Source organism: Notothenia coriiceps, unplaced genomic scaffold (assembly GCF_000735185.1).
Source record: "Notothenia coriiceps isolate Sejong01 unplaced genomic scaffold, NC01 NC01_scaffold00024667, whole genome shotgun sequence".
Lineage (NCBI taxonomy): Eukaryota > Metazoa > Chordata > Actinopteri > Perciformes > Nototheniidae > Notothenia > Notothenia coriiceps.
Window position 1 is genome coordinate 7,483,402 of NW_011357368.1, and position 18,086 is coordinate 7,501,487.

At 42.7% G+C, this 18,086-nt stretch overlaps 3 protein-coding genes across 6 annotated transcripts in view; 2 read left to right on the forward strand and 1 right to left on the reverse strand.

Annotated features, from left to right (window-relative positions):
• LOC104955325 (rab3 GTPase-activating protein catalytic subunit-like) overlaps nt 1-7,994 on the reverse strand; it is a 15,568-nt gene extending 7,574 nt beyond the window's left edge. The window contains exons 1-4 of one of the 2 annotated variants that reach the window (XM_010782632.1): nt 7,878-7,994; nt 6,132-6,247; nt 5,601-5,703; nt 5,362-5,385 (exon numbers count right to left, since the gene is read on the reverse strand). In XM_010782632.1, the coding sequence (XP_010780934.1) occupies nt 5,362-5,385; nt 5,601-5,703; nt 6,132-6,229 (225 nt within the window). In that variant the 5' untranslated portion in view covers nt 6,230-6,247; nt 7,878-7,994. The remainder of the gene's footprint in view (nt 1-5,361; nt 5,386-5,600; nt 5,704-6,131; nt 6,248-7,877) is intronic. The other variant, XM_010782633.1, reaches the window with a different exon arrangement.
• The window catches only part of topbp1 (DNA topoisomerase II binding protein 1), a 976,277-nt gene that overhangs the window by 166,160 nt on the left and 792,031 nt on the right, over nt 1-18,086 (forward strand). The gene's annotated exons all lie outside the window — the stretch shown is intronic.
• cdk2ap2 (cyclin dependent kinase 2 associated protein 2) overlaps nt 15,515-18,086 on the forward strand; it is a 7,285-nt gene continuing 4,713 nt past the window's right edge. Inside the window, exons 1-2 of the mRNA XM_010782631.1 lie at nt 15,515-15,584; nt 17,092-17,247. Coding sequence (XP_010780933.1) covers nt 17,193-17,247 — 55 coding nt within the window. The 5' untranslated portion in view covers nt 15,515-15,584; nt 17,092-17,192. The remainder of the gene's footprint in view (nt 15,585-17,091; nt 17,248-18,086) is intronic.

The following is an 18,086-nucleotide window of genomic DNA, read 5'->3' on the forward strand; positions in this document are numbered from 1 at the left end:
GACACTAGTCGGAAACCGTATGTTGCGGCCCAAAGGCCCGCGTATAGTCGACTCGACGGTAGAGGAACCTAGACCTCTCGTACTGCCTCGGTTGGCTCTTCTCGTCTGTTTTAGTGAGTGGGAAAATTCGACTAACAGTCTCGATTCTCCGTCTCGGGATGAACCGACTGTGTTTTGATTGTCTCTCTCTCTCTTTGGATGTTTTACCAAGTTTTCTCTGAATTGGGTCACGCCGCCCGTCGTGATTTCCGGTTTAGGGTAACTCCGCGATTTCCGCGTCACTGTGGCCGACTCAGAGACATTCCGTGAGGAGCATCTTTTTGCAAAACAGTCTCCCACTGATTTGTGCACGACAGGAGTTTTTGGATTTGCACCGTACTTCTTTACCGTCGCCGTATGACAAAAAATAGCACGATATCCGGTTTAAGGACAGGTCGTTGGTCGACCTCCTTTACTTGTCCGTCGCCACTCCGTCCCCTTGCATTGCAGGTTCGGACAAGGGATGTGTGGTTTCGCGACCTTGCCCAAAGGGAAACCGACACATTCCTGCGGGACCACCTGCACCGGGCGATCTGGCGGACTTATATGAGTGTTGTAGAACTCTCTCCGGTTCCGGAGAAGATTTCTCACAAGGGCGAAGTCCCCGTACGCAGGGGGGCCGGGTGGGGTGGGGGGCGGGGGGGAGGGGCGGGGGTTTTTGCAACATAAATACGTCCCTTTGCCCGGTCGCTGCGAGTTACACGCGAGGCCCCCGATAATTGCTGCGCGATAGGTCGCGAGGAGGACGTGAGCCAGGTCCTTGGGGCTCCCTCACGCTCCCTGACCACCTTTTTCGCATGCATTGTGGGACCCGCGTTCCAGAACGTGCTTCGCCGCAGGTGGGCCGCCTTGTCTCTTACCGTCAGCATTTCCTGGCCCTTGTAAAGGATCGCGCTACTAATTAAAATAGGAGGCGTAAAATACTGTATACCTTTCTGACCGTCCGCCATAGACGTATGTTATGTGCGCCAAACTAACCATCCCGCGAACGTGACCCGGCCCTAAACGTATTTCGCCTAAACTACACCGACTACCGGTCGAAGCCGTGCGTCCGTAACCCTCCGTACGTTTTCAAACTTGGTAGACGAGTTGAAACTACCGAGTGCTACCGAACGTTTCGGGCGGTACGAGGCGAGGGGGTGTCCTTACGTCAAGCCCGCTTCTTAATCGTTTAGAAGATGCAGTGGGTAAGTTCACTTACCCGCTACGAAACTTTCTAAAAAAAAGTACGGACACACACCTGCCCGCACTCTGCCCCCTGCCCCGCCGCTCTGGACGCACTTAGACACGCACTTCGTGTGTGTGTCTCGAGTGGTCGGTCCGACGCCCACACAGACACACGAGCCCGACCCAAAGCCCGACACAACGCGACTTTGGTGCGTCCCGCGTTGCGTCCTTTGCGTGTGGTCATTCGGGTCGGAGTGGTGTCGACGCAGCGCGCAGGAGCGTCACGTCGCTCGGATCCCGTGCAGGGGCGCGTTCTGTGCCGTCGGGCCCTTGGGGGTGCGTTCGTAAGAGTAGGTACAAACAGTAATGAGCCACATAAAAGACAACGATTGGGCCGGTAAAGACTGTGGCTATTAGTCGACTACAGGTCGACATTGCCACATGAGTAGTCTTGTCTCACCGGCTCGCTCGGCTCTCCAGTCTCGTCTTGACCCGAGTTCCCTCATCCCCCCCCGCCCCCCCGCCCCGCGCGTCCTCGTCCCTCGAGGTTGTTTCGGCCGTTGCACTTATGTGGTATTCGGTCCGTAAGGTGTGCGTCCTGAAAGGGGACCATCGAAACCAAAAGATCAAAGGCACAATCATGCGTTTTATTACAACGCCAAGTGATGGTCGCGGGGCCCCTGACGAGTCACGGCCCTGGAGAAAACCGGGTAAAAAGAAACACGGGACGATCTCTCCACCCGTTGCTTGCGACCACTATTTTCTCCGCTTTAAAGATTAGATACAGATAACCGACCGGCTGTAACGTGTTGGGGCGTTGCGGGGCAATCCTGAGACTTAAAAAAAAACAATCCCGGTCCGTGTAAAATAAAGGAGGCCCGATTGTTTTGGCGTGTAGGTGTCCGGGACTGCTCATTCCAAAAAACATCGAAATTTCCCGTCAATACTGTTGTGCATGATGTTGTGGCCTCGCCACGTTACTACTCCTTTCACAGCGCCGAAGACCGTTACATGGAGCACTCGCTGCCACCGTCGGTCCGAACGATGTTCTTTTCGTCAAGGGTTGAGGTTTACAAACTCGCTACAAGCGTTTTTTTCGTGAACTCGCGCACTACGGCAATAACAATACAGAACTGACACCGTTATTTTTGTTTTCGTTTTGATCCGCTTCCGGAAATAAAAACACAGGGTGCGGGTTTTAAACGTCTTACGTTCTTACACTGCATCCGTCTGTCCCAGCCACCAACTTAAATTAGATGGCGCGTTGCGAACCGTCGTTTCCGTCCCCGTCTTTTTGTGTTCAGAATGTGGTCGGTGTTTTGTGTTTCATTAAATAGTACAGTAAACAAAATCTATTTATTCCCTTGTTTGTGGTTTTTGTTTGCCAAAATACAGCGAAAAGGTTTTACGTCGGCTCCCCCATTATAGTCCCTCATTGTAGTTTATCCTATTTCTATTCAGGTAACAATATGTACCCATAAAAATAAACCATTTATTGGGTCGAAGTACCACGTGTTCTAAGAAACGAACCTGGTAAAACAAACCAAACTTCAGTAAACTCGAGCTAAGATCATACCCTGTATTTCATTGTGCATGAATCCTTCCTATACTTGAAGTAGAAGACCACTTCGAACTACGCTTAAGTGATAATCATCTATATAGTACCTTGAAATAGAAACGTGATGCCAGACGACTCGGATGATTCAATATATATGTATATATATATATATTAATCATTACGTACGTCATTCGCCCACCCGAAAATGCGAGGGCACATCAAGAACGAAAGTGTAAAAAAAAACATAGCGGCACGCACCAAAACGCCGCGCCCGTTCATTTTTGGTTTCTTCTTTCTTCTGTTCACTGCAGTCGCAATGTAGAACGGAGTCCTTTCATGACGCCACACTTTACGCTAACGTCGATCGGGGGACCCCGCCTAAGTCACGGCGTGACTTCATGCCGTTCAGCGCGCACACTTTCGCCGGATATCTGACATACTATATTACCTGGCATCCCAGGCACTGCAGTGGGTGACAGTCCTAAGACTGTCTTCAACGCGGCTCTTTCCGGCGAATCATTCACAATACCCGATCTTTCCTACGGCAGAACACATTTATACTGCAGTGCAGAGCACATTGAGAGGCAACTCGCTGGAGCCTTTGTGTAGATGTCCGTTCATTCGTGACTCCCGTTGTATGGTGTAATTACCCGTCCGTCGTTATATTTATCTCTTTGTAGGTCTGTATTATCATTACTTTGTGACTTTCCCTGGTGAAAATAACGTGCGTCCTCCGTTAGAACCCTTGAGAAAATGGACGCTGTTGCAAGCTTGAACGAGCGCGACACTTATTTTTATTTCGCCGTTCACAACCACTAGATGTCACAAAGTAAGGAAGAAAACTTGTCGTTCTGGCGATTGTGCGGATAAAGTTGTTAGTGTTGCGGGACATTAACGTGTATGAATTTATCTACAATCCGAAGAGTGGTAGTAGAACTACACGGGTCGAGTCTACAATTTGCTAGCATTGACTTTCCGGGACGGACGGTTTGCATTTGTAAGTCGGTGCACTGAACCGTTTGAGAGCCTCTCAAAATATCGGATCTACCTAGGAAAGCTCGGTATTCGGGGAATCATCCGGCCTCAGCCCTCTTTTAGATCAAGAGTGATAACCTTGGATGGCTTCTTTCCCCCTCCTCACACATCGGAGGAAGAAGCCACATTTCATCTCCTCTGTCCCGCGCGCGCACTGGCAGGCTAGATTGCACGCACGGCTGCTTTACGCAAATCCCAGAGTCTGTTTGTACATTATAGAGAGCGCTCATTAGGGCAGCCTCTATCTACACAGCGCCTGTCACACTGGCTATGTGAGGCGGTGTCACAGGCGTATGTTTCCTCTGGGTTGGATCCCCCGGAGAACATTAAAGCGCACAGCACCAGGGGAATTTCAACCTCTACGGCGTTGCACGGAGGAATGACAGTGGAAGACATTTGCACTGCTGCATCTTGGTCTTCACCCCGTTCTTTTATTCGTTTTTATTTGAGGGATGTCTCCCATTCCTCTCTGACACATTCAGTACTGAATAGCCTGTCAGAATGAGTAATGTCGGGGTTTTTAATTGCGTTCCCTCTCTCCTGCCTGTAGGCACTGAGAGAGCTGCCCTTTTTCCCCTCTCTTGATCGTTTTATTTAATGAGACTCGGTCTCTATCTTTTATAAACGACAGGTAGCCTAAGTAAGCCTACCCTCGTTCCCTGATGGAGAATATTCATTTTTTAAATGCTATATTCCCTGGGAATGTGATGCTCCATTTACGCAAGACGAAATGGACATGGGTTATTAACTGAGTAGGTGTGTTTTGTGCTTCTGGTAACGGACGGAACCAGTGGGGCGTAGACTACATCCTGCTTCGCCCTTAACCCAATAGCGATAGCCTTAGAGGGCGAAGCCTTATACGATATAGAACTGGGGTTACGTACTGTAAGTTAACCCAGCTTCTATGAGTATAGGCGCAGCCCTCTAAGGGTCGGGCCCCACTGGCTCCGCGAATAGCTGAAGAAAAGCTGTTTGTGTGGGAGTAGATGGTAGGGCCTACTTCCTATTTATACGGAAGTGAGCCCGGAGGTGGGGCCCACGTCATAGGTGGGCGTGGATTAAGTCTGTCAGTGCTGCACACGTGCAGGAGGGATTACCCAATAGCAATAGCCTTAGAGGGCTGCGCCTATACTCATAGAAGCTGGGTTACAGTACGTAACCCCAGTTCTACAACATGAAATAAATCAGGAAATCCCCCACAGGTGAATGCCTGAAACTTCTTTGTGTCATAAAAACGACCAAATGAGACAAGGGAACGCTCAATGCTAAACATTTGTAGCCTTTGGCTTAGCGATGGTAATGTGGGGTGGGGTATTTACTGATTATATGTCGTAGAACAAAACCTGGAAATCTCTTCAGCTTGTGTTAATCACAGATCTTGTAAATAATACTCACTAATGTCCAGGTTTTAGGACTCATTCCTGCACAACTCTATTGGAGGTATGAATTAGTCAAATGAGTTAAAAGAATAATCTGGAGACCAGGCATGTTTGTATATTTCTGTGTTACTCAGGGACTGTTGAGGGGTAGAGGTTTACAGGAAGTCTCGTTGCTATGGTTACCTCGTCACTGGTGAAGTCAGCCAGCTTCACGAAAGCAGCAGGAAAAGACACAGAAAAAATACATTCGAATACAGGAAATGTATAAAAAAGAAATCATGTCTGAAGATCTGAGGAAACGCTGGTTGCCCATTACCTCAAAAAGCTACTTAACACTATCACAGTGAGAAAACACATGAAACAATACACTGAAGTACCACCACCATATAATGAGACAACCAGGGGGAGAGGGGGGGTCTTACCCTCTGAGAGTTGATGAACAGCCTGTGGATGATGCTGCCGGCCGGCCCCTGCCCAGCCCCCAGCACCACCACCTCCGGATCCTCCAGGAGAGAGCTCACAAACCTGGAGCAGGAAGTTAAACATGACTTCAGTGGCACTGGTTCAGGTTATTTATTTATACAATCACAAAGGCAATTCAAAGTGCTTAACATAGGCATTAACAGATTAACAGATTATAATGAACAAGAAAACAAACAAAAAGACAATTCACAAGAGATAGTTCCAGGTTTGTGGCGCATCGAAGCTAAGAGATGCCTCAACATATTTAGTTCTCAAAATGTGGTCCTACAGAGCAGCAATACCATCTGTTTAGGTCTTTTGACAGATTTTGTCACAACTAACTGTGTAAGATGATGTCACAAAACTTTACAGATTTGTATGGTTTACATTTGAGGCCCTGTTTGGCGTAACAACACCTCACAGTTGTACAGAATGTCTTTCTCTGTGTCTCTGTCTGACACGCTGCTCAAATAAAACCATGTGTAACTTACTTCTCTAGCTCTTCTGTGTCCTCTGCCGTCCCGCCCTCACAAGTGGCAAACTTGGCCTTCAGAGACCGAGCCTGAGTGATGGCTGTCTCCAGAGCCATCAGCTGGTTAATGAAGTCCTGCAGATAGGAGAGAGCCAATGAGCTGTGAGAACAGGAGCAGGAGGGACAAAGGCAATGGAACTTAACTAACTATAAGGCACTTTGTAATACAATTCATCATGCTGACCATACAAAGCACAACCAATTAGAATACAGCTGTATTAAGCAGGGGACATAACCATAGAAACAAAGCTAACTAGCTGCCACCCCAAGGCTCTGTGCCATACCTTGTGGTGAGCCAAGAACAAATCTCATATCATGTGAAGGCAGCTTAACCCCTGTATTCTACCGGGTCCGTCTGCGCCGCGGCGTTCACAACGGTCGCGGCCACTCTAGTCAATGGGAGCTATTCCACCAGACGCTCCGCGTTACGGCCCAGAAGAGTCCCAGAAGAGTACCAGAAGCGTCTCGGCGCTGGGTTCCGCTAAAAATAGGCGGCTGGTCTATTTTTGACGCGAGGCGTGAGGCGTTGCAGAGGCGCCTGGCAGGAAGTGGACCGCTTTGAGCATACAGTCAATCCCCAAAATAAAGTAATTTTGCAGACCCTATCCCTCCATACTCTTTCAAGTAGGAGGAGAAATGCCAGCGTTCTCCTCCGGTTTACAGGCACTGTGTAAATTATATAATAATTATGATGATGAATGCATTTTTTTTTTACCACTAAATACAGCAACACATCTTTGATTCATGTCGTTTATAACTGGACTATAACAATTATTATTAACTTTGTCTGTACAAAGTAGCCTGTCCAGGAAATATGCCCAAATCAACAAAAACTGTGAGCCGGCACGCAAGACGCTCCGCTTCCGAAACGCGTCCGGTGGGGTATGACGCTGTAGAAGGTCTGAACAAAACCGCGGCGCAGACGGACCCGGTGGAATCCCGGGGTAAGAGTATGCTAAGCTAGGTTCCACTGCGATCATGCATAAATGATCCAACAATGAGCAAGGAGATCCGACTGTTCAGAGGCAAACCCAGAAACATGGCTGTTACATTTGTCAGTGCAGATTCCAAGGGTTTTTCAATGATGTATTTCTCTTCATATGGATTTGTAAAGAAGTATTAAGGAACTGAAAGTTCTCAATTGGAGAGAAGGTCTCTAAACTTGTGTGCTTCTTCACTTTGTGGTTTGGAGCTTAGTTTCACTCTTGGGTTCATCAAAGAAAAGGTGATTGTTTTTCTTAAATATGTAAACTAGCTCCAAATGCCAGAGGGGTCACAGTTCCCACAATACCATCTGGGTCTGGGTTTTCCTAGCTTTTCTTCAACTGTATAAAATAAATGGAGTGTGTTGAAACAACTGTATATAGTTATTTCATGTTATACTATTCTAATCTTAATATGTCTAGGATTGAGTATTGAATGATAAATGATTTAGTAATGCACCTAACTAATATTTTTCTCAGAGTACGCTGCCACATTGATAACACCTACACTATTCTTCAGAGAATCATATGACATCACGTTTCAGTGAGAAAAGCTGAAACGTGTGTGTTTTGCCATCAAAACAGCTTTAAATTGACACTGACATTTCTCTAATGATTATTACTCTCATACTATTGCACAGCCAACTTTCCCAGTGCTTATCATTCTCTAAATCCTGGTCAGATGACCAGCTTGTGAAGTTACTTCTCATCCTGTCTCTCACCTCCAGCTTCTTGTAGTCGTGGCTGAGGGTGTGCAGCAGCTTGCTGGCCTGACTGATCGCCTGCTGGATGCTTTTTTTCACTGATGGGATGTCTTCCACTGACTCTGTGAGTTAGAGGATTAAGCGGAGAGAGGGAAAAGAAAAAAATAGCAAAGTTTGTTATAGTAATAGTTAGCAGGCAATTTATTTAAGAAGGAAAATATGGAATGTTCCCTCCACAGTCCCTATGCTGTCCCCGCAATGTTTGTGTCCCACACACTCAATCCCGTTCTTAAAGAGGAGCCATTTGGATCACTTTCACATTTCCAGTCTTTGTTGCTACTCACGGTTGACAGCATTCATACATTACATTTTTGTTATTCTTGCATCGAGAGGCAAACACTGTTACAGTGGGGCAAAAATGTATTTAGTCAGCCACCAATTGTGCAAGTTCTCCCACTTAAAAAGATGAGAGAGGCCTGTAATTTTCATCCTAGGTATACCTCAACTATGAGAGACAAAATGAGAAAAAATAAATCCAGAAACTCACATTGTCTGATTTTTAAAGAATTTATTTGCAAATTATGGTGGAAAATAAGTATTTGGTCACCTACAAACAAACAAGATTTCTGGCTCTCACAGACCTGTAACTTCTTCTTTAAGAGCCTCATCTGTTCTCCACTTGTTAACTGTATTAATGGCACCTGTTTGAACTCGTTATCAGTATAAAAGATACCTGTCCACAACCTCAAACAGTCACACTCCAAACTCCACTATGGCCAAGACCAAAGAGCTGTCAAAGGACACCAGAAACAAAATTGTAGACCTGCACCAGGCTGGGAAGACTGAATCTGCAATAGGTAAGCAGCTTGGTGTGAAGAAATCAACTGTGGGAGCAATTATTAGAAAATGGAAGACATACAAGACCACTGATAATCTCCCTCGATCTGGGGCTCCACGCAAGATCTCACCCCGTGGGGTCAAAATGATCACAAGAACGGTGAGCAAAAATCCCAGAACCACACGGGGGGACCTAGTCAATGACCTGCAGAGAGCTGTGACCAAAGTAACAAAGGCTACCATCAGTAACACACTACGCCGCCAGGGACTCAAATCCTGCAGTGCCAGACGTGTCCCCCTGCTTAAGCCAGTACATGTCCAGGCCCGTCTGAAGTTTGCTAGAGAGCATTTAGATGATCCAGAAGAGGATTGGGAGAATGTCATATGGTCAGATGAAACAAAATAAACTTTTTGGTAAAAACTCAACTAGACGTGTTTGGAGGAGAAAGAATGCTGAGTTGCATCCAAAGAACACCATACCTACTGTGAAACATGGGGGTGGAAACATCATGCTTTGGGGCTGTTTTTCTGCAAAGGGACCAGGACGACTGATCCGTGTAAAGGAAAGAATGAATGGGCCATGTATCGTGAGATTTTGAGTGACAACCTCCTTCCATCAGCAAGGGCATTGAAGATGAAACGTGGCTGGGTCTTTCAGCATGACAATGATCCCAAACACACCGCCCGGGCAACGAAGGAGTGGCTTCGTAAGAAGCATTTCAAGGTCCTGGAGTGGCCAGCCAGTCTCCAGATCTCAACCCCATAGAAAATCTTTGAGGGAGTTGAAAGTCGTGTTGCCCAGCGACAGCCCCAAAACATCACTGCTCTAGAGGAGATCTGCATGGAGGAATGGGCCAAAATACCAGCAACAGTGTGTGGAAAACCTTGTGAAGACTTACAGAAAACGTTTGACCTCTGTCATTGCCAACAAAGGGTATATAACAAAGTATTGAGATGAACTTTTGTTATTGACCAAATACTTATTTTCCACCATAATTTTGCAAATAAATTCTTTAAAAATCAGACAATGTGATTTTCTGGATTTTCTTTTTCCTCATTTTGTCTCTCATAGTTGAGGTATACCTAGGATGAAAATTACAGGCCTCTCTCATCTTTTTAAGTGGGAGAACTTGCACAATTGGTGGCTGACTAAATACTTTTTTGCCCCACTGTATAATTAGAAATGTTGAATGTAAACAGAACTTTCAAGAAAATCTCCACAGTGTGCCATTTCAGCTTTGAGTATCTCACAGGGTTAGGAAGGTCAAAACCACCGTTTGGAAGCCACTAGGAGAAATCAGGACNCATTATAATTACATTTATCTATCACGGGGGCGGTCTCAAGTCAAGCTGGAGGTTTTCCCTTGAGCGAGGGCAGATCACGTACCAATCACGGCCCTCGCGTTTCAAACTGTCGTCTGAAATGAATCGCTACATCTGTAAATCTAGATCCCTCTGCAGGTGATAATTTAAGTATATCTTAACCTCTTAACCCAGAGGGTCCCCCCAGTGGACCCACCCCACCGCTTTTTTACGAGACTATGTCTCAGGGCTTCTTAACATTTATGAAACTATTAATGTTCTATACCCTTTTAACGATAAGAAACTCAGCTAACTAACAATATGAACCATGTTTCGCTAAAAGAAACACAAGAGTAATACCAAGCCTTTGAATTAGCATGGAGCGAAAAAATGCTAACTAATGCTAACGGACGTTTGCACAGCACTCACGGTAGCAATGCGCTTATTACTTATCGTCACTGCACAAACAAGATATCCGATTAAAGCTGAGACTCAACATATTCCACACATGTAATTTCATCACTGTAGGACCCCGAATTGCGGAGCTATCATCCAGAAAAGAGAAACTAAACAACATCCGGTTTCAAAAATATTACAATAATTACGTCTTACCTTTTTTGATTTGTGATCAAAAGTTGTGTTCACCGGAATAAAAACCCCGCTCAAGGTTAATCCAATGTCTTTGTGTCACGTAGACATTTTTACTGATAATCCACCATCATATTTATGGCAATATACTGGGTATAACGTTTTGCTGTCCAGGCTTGTACTTTCAGATATGCTTTGTTTGCTTCTCTATTACGTCCTCAATGGTAATGTTTACGTGGATTTGGGAACTGCCCCTCGATTCTATTGGATATTTTGGTTAAGAAAAAGGTGTAAATCACCCAAATCGACCAATGGGTTCCAGAGATATGGTCCTGCGTAAAGTATGAAGAATGCCAGCCAGCGTGAGAACATTCACAGCCGACTTCATTTATTGTTTACTACCGTAAGGAATTGCATGAATTGCAGGACCCAGAGTGCACGGAGCACAGAGCGGACAGCAGATAACGGAATTGCAGTTTTATTGCTTATAGATTATCAGAACATTTCAAAGGGGAAACAGCCACATTGGATATTAACCTATGGATTAACTACATCATCGTTGTTATCGTTTTAATGCCATTGAAGACCAGTTTAGACCAGACAAAGACGACGAAGGTAAACCATGTTAGCATTGTGGGCTACCTAGCGCCACTTGTTTTGATGTACGTTTTTGTTGATAACGTCGCGAGTTTGTATCTTTCAGTGTTGAGGTGGGCACCGTTAGATTCTGTGTCTTTACGATCATAAACGATGTGTTGGATGTGCAGCTAGGATAAGTAATAAGGGAGCTAGGAGTGATTTTCGGTGCAGTAATAGGTTAGCATTTTTCGCTCGGGGCTAATCCAGAGGCTCACTGTTAGTATTGTGGGGCCTAAGAGGATAACAAGTATGTTTTTTTTATTTTTTCACAACAGTTGTATTTGGATGGAATGAATACCTATAGTGATAATTCAAAGTAATAAAATGATTTTTACAGTGAAAAAGGTCAAATGGAACTGATGGTTCCCAAATTACCCAGAGGTGAGTCCGCCTGGACTTTATTTTTCTAAACCTCTCTAAAAAGGTCAAATTTCACTTGTTTTGCATCAATCTTGATACAGGGTACTTATTATTTGTTATAGTTTCGATTCCTAAACTGTATTAGTCTACTAACCCATCATTCAAGGGTGGTTTTATAAGTAATGTTTTTTTTTTAAGCGGACATTAGAATTTACATGTTTTTACTATGTTCCATCTGAATTTACTTTAAAATAAAAACATCTATATTGATTCTGACACTTCTACATCCAACTCACAGATGTAACCTTGCTTTGAGAGAAAAGATGATTAATTTACCCCTTTTAGAAGTGAAGATATAGTCTTTGCTGTGTTAGTGGCATTTTGGAGCCTGAAACCTGAAAAACAGGCTCAGGGCTTAAGAGGTTAGGGAGAAATTTGTCAGATTGCTTCCCTGCCATGAGTGCAGACTAATTTCCAATTTCAACTGCTCTGGTGAACCAATAATGAATAACCCGCACTATTGAATAAAAGGTGACACAGCTCAAGCTAGTTGAATCCATCTTTTAGCCTAAAAGAAGAAAGATGATCCAATCACTGAGCCATTATTAAACTGTTGAATGAACCAGACGATTCAGACTCTATTTTTAAGTATCAAATATTTGTTATAACATCTATTCCTCTCATTGTGACACTTCACAGGTACATCCCAGAAACTTGAAATAATGTCATTCTTAGTCATTGCGATTTTTCAATATTTTAATGGGGACACATCAAGGGTTTCTTCGGTATTGAATGCGCCTTAGGTTTGAGCCAAATACCTGCTTAATTATCCAAATACCCTTTATATATCTGCTTAAAAGCCTATCCATAGCTGATCCTGCTTTTCTCTGTAATCATCCTTAATTATTGTCACTGGCTTTTATTTCTACGCTGATTTGGACTGTAGCTTAGTAACAGACAAGTATTTTGCATCACATTTAAAACTAAATGTCACATAATTTTTTTCAAACCTGTCCAAGTAATGCTCAATAACACAGCAAAAAGGATAGTTATCACACATTTGAGAACCAGGCCTAAAAGACGAATTCCATCATGCCTAAAAACACGAGGTGTTGCATTCAAGTAGACACTTTTCATTCAACCAAAGAACCGGCAAATGTCTAAGTCTAAGAAATGTCTGTCATCATAACTGGTAATGTGCAAGGGACTGGATAATCCATTATCTCCTTTTTTTTTTAAACCCAGCAGAATTAGCTAATTTACTTTTACCCGCCCATGGTACCCTTTTGTGTCAAACAGGGTACATTTTTGCACTCTCCTTTTTCTTTTGTTATTGTTCATGTTCTTTCAGCCAGGGAATTTCATTAGATAAAACTCATCTCATTGTACCTGGTGGGAACTGTCAAAAGCACGGCTAGTCCTTTCTGTCCAACACCTGCCCTTCTAGAAAAACATAAAGTACCGCCATGATCACCTGATGAATATTCATGCATTAAACTAAAGGGGTGGATATATGCACCCGGGAGAAGGGCTACACTACACCATAGCCATTCAGCTATACCCACCCAGCAAAAAACCCCTCTCCCTCACCTTGTCACATAATGCCTAAAGTGATACATTAGACTAGAAGCGGCAAAGCCTGCTCCAAAAGTCATGTCATAATTGGAGTTGAAGACATCTTTTTAGAGATAGTCTTTGGAGTGAGGGATACAAATGTAGGATACATTAAACACAAATATACCCTTTACGAAAATGCTAGGTTTTTCTCACTGTTTTTATAATCTAAATGAAATGGTTATATATGAGCTAATGTAACTAGTTGAGCCAAGTTGATTTAGCTAGTTTAGTCAAGTAAAATGGTATTGATAGGAAGACTTTGCAGAGGGAGTTCTCTTTATACATCTATGGTGGTAAGTAAACCAGTTCGGCTTCTTTGATACTGTTGTGGCAAAATAAAAAGGCAGATGGTATTTGCACCCAGGTGACTGTAGTGAACAATGCCAGGTGCAAATAGCATTGTTCACTATTTTCACCTGGGTGCATAAAGCATTGTTGCCTATAGTCACCCGGGTGTAAATAGCATTGTTCACTGTATTCACCCACGTTTAAAAAGCATCAAGCCTTAAACTAAACAAGTTATGGTTTAAGAAATGTTCACGTGATATATGTGGAATAATGACACAATAACTGCACACCAGTTAAACTCTTTTATTTCCCCTTTATTCAAGAAAATATCAATGAACAAACAAATCCTACATTTTAAAGAAATAAACATAAGGGGACAAGCTGAGGCTGAGCAAAGATTTCTACAGGAAGAAGCTGCAGGCCAAGCTCCAACGGAACAATAGCCGGGTGGTTTGGAATGGGATGAAGGCCATGACGGGGTTCAAGGGGAGAGATAGACTAACTGAAGGCACCCTGGAGAGAGAGCTAACAAACTCAACACCTTTTTCAATAGGTTTAGCTCTCCGCCCTCTGCAGTCTCCTCCAATCAACATTTCACCTCCACCACTCAGCCTGGCTTCAAAATCGCCCTCTCTATGCCTTTTACCCACTACTATACTTTTGTCTCCACTGCCCCAGTGCATTCTGGGAGAGGATGTTGTTGTGGTGGAGGATAACAAGTAGTGCACTTAGACAACAGACCGAACTGGAGGATCAACACTGACGCTGTGTACAAGAAGGGGATGAGCAGACTCTATTTTCTGAGGAAGCTGAGATCCTTCAACGTGTGCAGCAAGATGTTGGAGATCTTCTACCAGTCGGTTGTGGCCAGTGCACTCTTCTTTGCTGCGGTCTGCTGGGGGGCAGCATCACCAGCAGACTTAACAAATTGATAAAGAAAGCTGGCTCTGTCTTCGGCATCAAACTGGACCCCTTTGAAGCTGTGGTGGACACTGAACAGGCTGTTGTCCATCATGAATAACCCTCCTTCATCTCCACCTGCAGCTGGACAGACAGCGGAGATCCTTCTCCAACAGACTGCTGCAGCTCCGCTGTCACAAGGACCGATACAGGAAAACATTCCTGCCCACTGCCATAACTCTATATAACAACTCACCTCTGGCTGGAAGAGAACTCACTTCTCCACAGTTTGTCCTTGGTTAACTGGACTTATAACATTCACACTGTACATTTTATATTTATGTTCAATCTAATATTTAATAATCCATTCCTTGCACACTTAATGTATATATAATATCCTGCTTATATTTTGTTACTGTAGATTTGTATTTCCACATGTATATTTTTTACTTTTTTAATGCTATTTTACTTCTATTTGAGACGTTTACATCTTTGATTGTTTATTTCTAGTCTTTTAGTTTCTCCAATGTACAATGCCTTGTATTTTTATGCTGCTGCAACGCAAACATTTCTCAAATTGGGATCAATAAAGTACTTCTTATCTTATCGTTCTACTCTTTTAATTTGTTATTATGTGCAATACCTTGGTTTTTTTTATGCTTCTGCATCACATTTCTTCTCCCAAATTGGGATTAATTAATAAAGTACATCTTATCTTATAACGGAAAAAACAAACAAAAGTGAACATTTCAAGTAAAATATTGATCAAATACAATTGATACTTTATACTTTAGAAATTAGTTTTGATTGGCTTCTTATTATGAATATTTGTAATAGTGGTGGCATACTGTTTTAATTCTAAGTAAAAATGTGCAAATTAGATTTTTAGTCAGGCCATTTCTTATTGTGAATATGACATTTTCCTAAAATTAAAATAAGTTGAATAAAAAAAACAATATTTGTATCAAATCCATCACCTTTAAAGTTTATAAAAAGGAACTAATTTTCATGTTTGGCGCTGTGGTTACTGTACGTGATGACATCTCTGAAACAGACGTCATAGGTAACTCAATCATCCAATCACGTCGCTTTAAAAGTAAAAAAACTGTACTCCACTACGCATCACTACCGCGCAGACTCACACACGGGAAGAGCTGTCTTCTCACAGAGGATTTTCAAAGTCTGCTTACAAAGGTGAGGACATTCCCCACGTTTATAGTCTTCTAAATGGTTCCGAGTGTAGATAACCTCTATATCATTCACTGTCTGTATATGAAATATCTACTTTGCATCACGACTATTTTCCTGCGTCCTACTTGTTGTTATGCTAACCGGCGACAGCTAGCCTTAGCTAATCTAGCTAACATTACCTAGTAGTAGTTAGCTCTTCCTCACCTTCCTGAAGCTAACGTCAGCTTTTGTTTCACTCCCCCAACTCTGGTGATCACATCAACATAATCCTCGCTCTGAAAGGTGCCTGAATACATAAAACTGATCAAGTTAAATTCATACCAAACTTGTTATCAGATGTGATATTGACCAGATTTGAATGAGAAGTGAACACTGTCTTAATTGAAGGTACCTTTTATGAGGGATGAACTGTAATGTCAATCGTTTCGTCTCACATTTACACAGAATATATGTATCTAAAAGATCATCACAATTAACAAACTGTTGCTGTGCAACTCTGTTGTTCACAATACTAACGTATAATAATAATAATAATAATAATGATATAATAAAAAATAACCTAATAAGATAATAATATGTAAAGTCTTGTTTGTTTAAGAGAAGATCATTCGTAGAGCACACTTCAAAGTGCTTTACATAATGTCAAATTAATGTTCAATAAAGCAGAAATGACAACATGAAACACACACTTAAAGGATGCAAACCATGTTTAAAGGAAAATGCAGGATTAAACTAAGAAACAGCATAGCCAAAGACATACACTTTGTGCATTGTGATGGTGAGGATTATTTAAGGAGATCATTTTATAAAACAAGCAGTATTTTTTAATTCTCTGGGAACCATTAAGTATGTGAAGTTTTAAAATATGTTTTAGCTGTAAAAGGGAATTTTTTTGTTACATTTAAAGTAGTTTATTTGGTGCAGCTAGAGCCAACTACTCAGTCAGTATGTCATTATTTGCTATCACGGATTATGATACATTTCTTGAAAGCTGGTGGTAATGCATGGCAGTCTGATTTTCTAAAGATAAATGCATGCAAAGGACAGTGAGCATGAAGCTTGACTCATTCAAAGCTATCCAAGGATCTGCATCTTTCTCTCCTTGTTCATGTCATCTCTTATGATAGCTGTTAAAATGACACGAGAACTCCTACACATTACCGATGAACTTGAAACACAGGCCTTGTAAAGATCTGTGTGAATGAAAACTTCATACATTAACGGCTCATATTTATTGTTCTCGATGTATGAACATATAAGCAAGATCACAAATGTTGACATTATTTTGGCAAAATATTTGCAATACTTTCCGTTTTAATGTCATAAACTGAGAGATATATCAAGGGTTGGGTTCTGTTTGCTATTGAGCTACCTTGTTATATTTCTGTAGGGTATATCCTAAAAAGCTGTAAACATGCTTAAGAATTCATTTCCACTCCTTTGATATCTGCACACTTGATGAACATACATTTATGTGTTTTTCTGTGTGTTTGTTTTTTCTTTGCATCAGCTCTTAGGAGCTCAAAACCGCCAGTAAAGCTGTATAAGCACCGGGTTGACGGGTCGGAAGGAAGTGGCGCATCGTATGGGGAGCTGCCTCCCGAACTCGCCATGAGCTACAAACCCATTGCTCCGGCGCCCTCTGGATCCAACCTCACACCTCCAGGTTCTAACACAACACAGTTCCCCAAAATCAGATACTTATCTGCCCTCTTGACTGTAGTGCTATCTATTCGTTTAGACTATTTTGGTACCAGTTGCAGAGTGCTGGAGATATCGTAGGAATATAATATGTGCCTTGTTTTGAATATATTGGCACTATCTGGTTCCTGGCTTGTGGTTTCAACCCTATCACCACACAGCTACTCTTGAGTGAGAGGCTCATATGCTAGCAACTGAACACCCTAACGTTTCAGCTCAGCCGAGAAGGACGCTATTAATGTTTACACCTCGCACCATCACAAACCTCCCTCCAGAGCAGAGGCAACATCCCTTCTGCGCGCCGACACAGTGGGCTGGTGTAGTTCAGTTAAATTGTAATAGTTACTTTCACAAAAACAGCCTTAATTGATCAATTGCACTATTGTTTAAAGGAACTTGTAGTGTGACCATATGTTTTGGATTTGGGGGGGAACTGTCCCTTTTTAATGTTGTACATGAAATATTGACCAGTTGCTTTATCTTAACTCAACACTATTAGTATACTAATAAAGGTATATAGATATAGGTATAAATTATACCTATATCTATCACTATTATAAATCTGCATTAGCCAAAATTGGAAAGTCAGTAACCATAGCAACGCAACATAATCAACCTCATGCTGTGATTCTAGTTAAACACTCACTAATGTAATGGTAAGACGTGGCCATACACACACAATAAACTACTCGGAGTTCCCGTTAGAATATTTTTTCGCTGGTCAACATGTCCGTTAAAGTTGAAATCTTCCGGACAAAATTTGAAAAGTGCCGGTCAAAGGTCTTCTTTGTTATTTATTGAGCC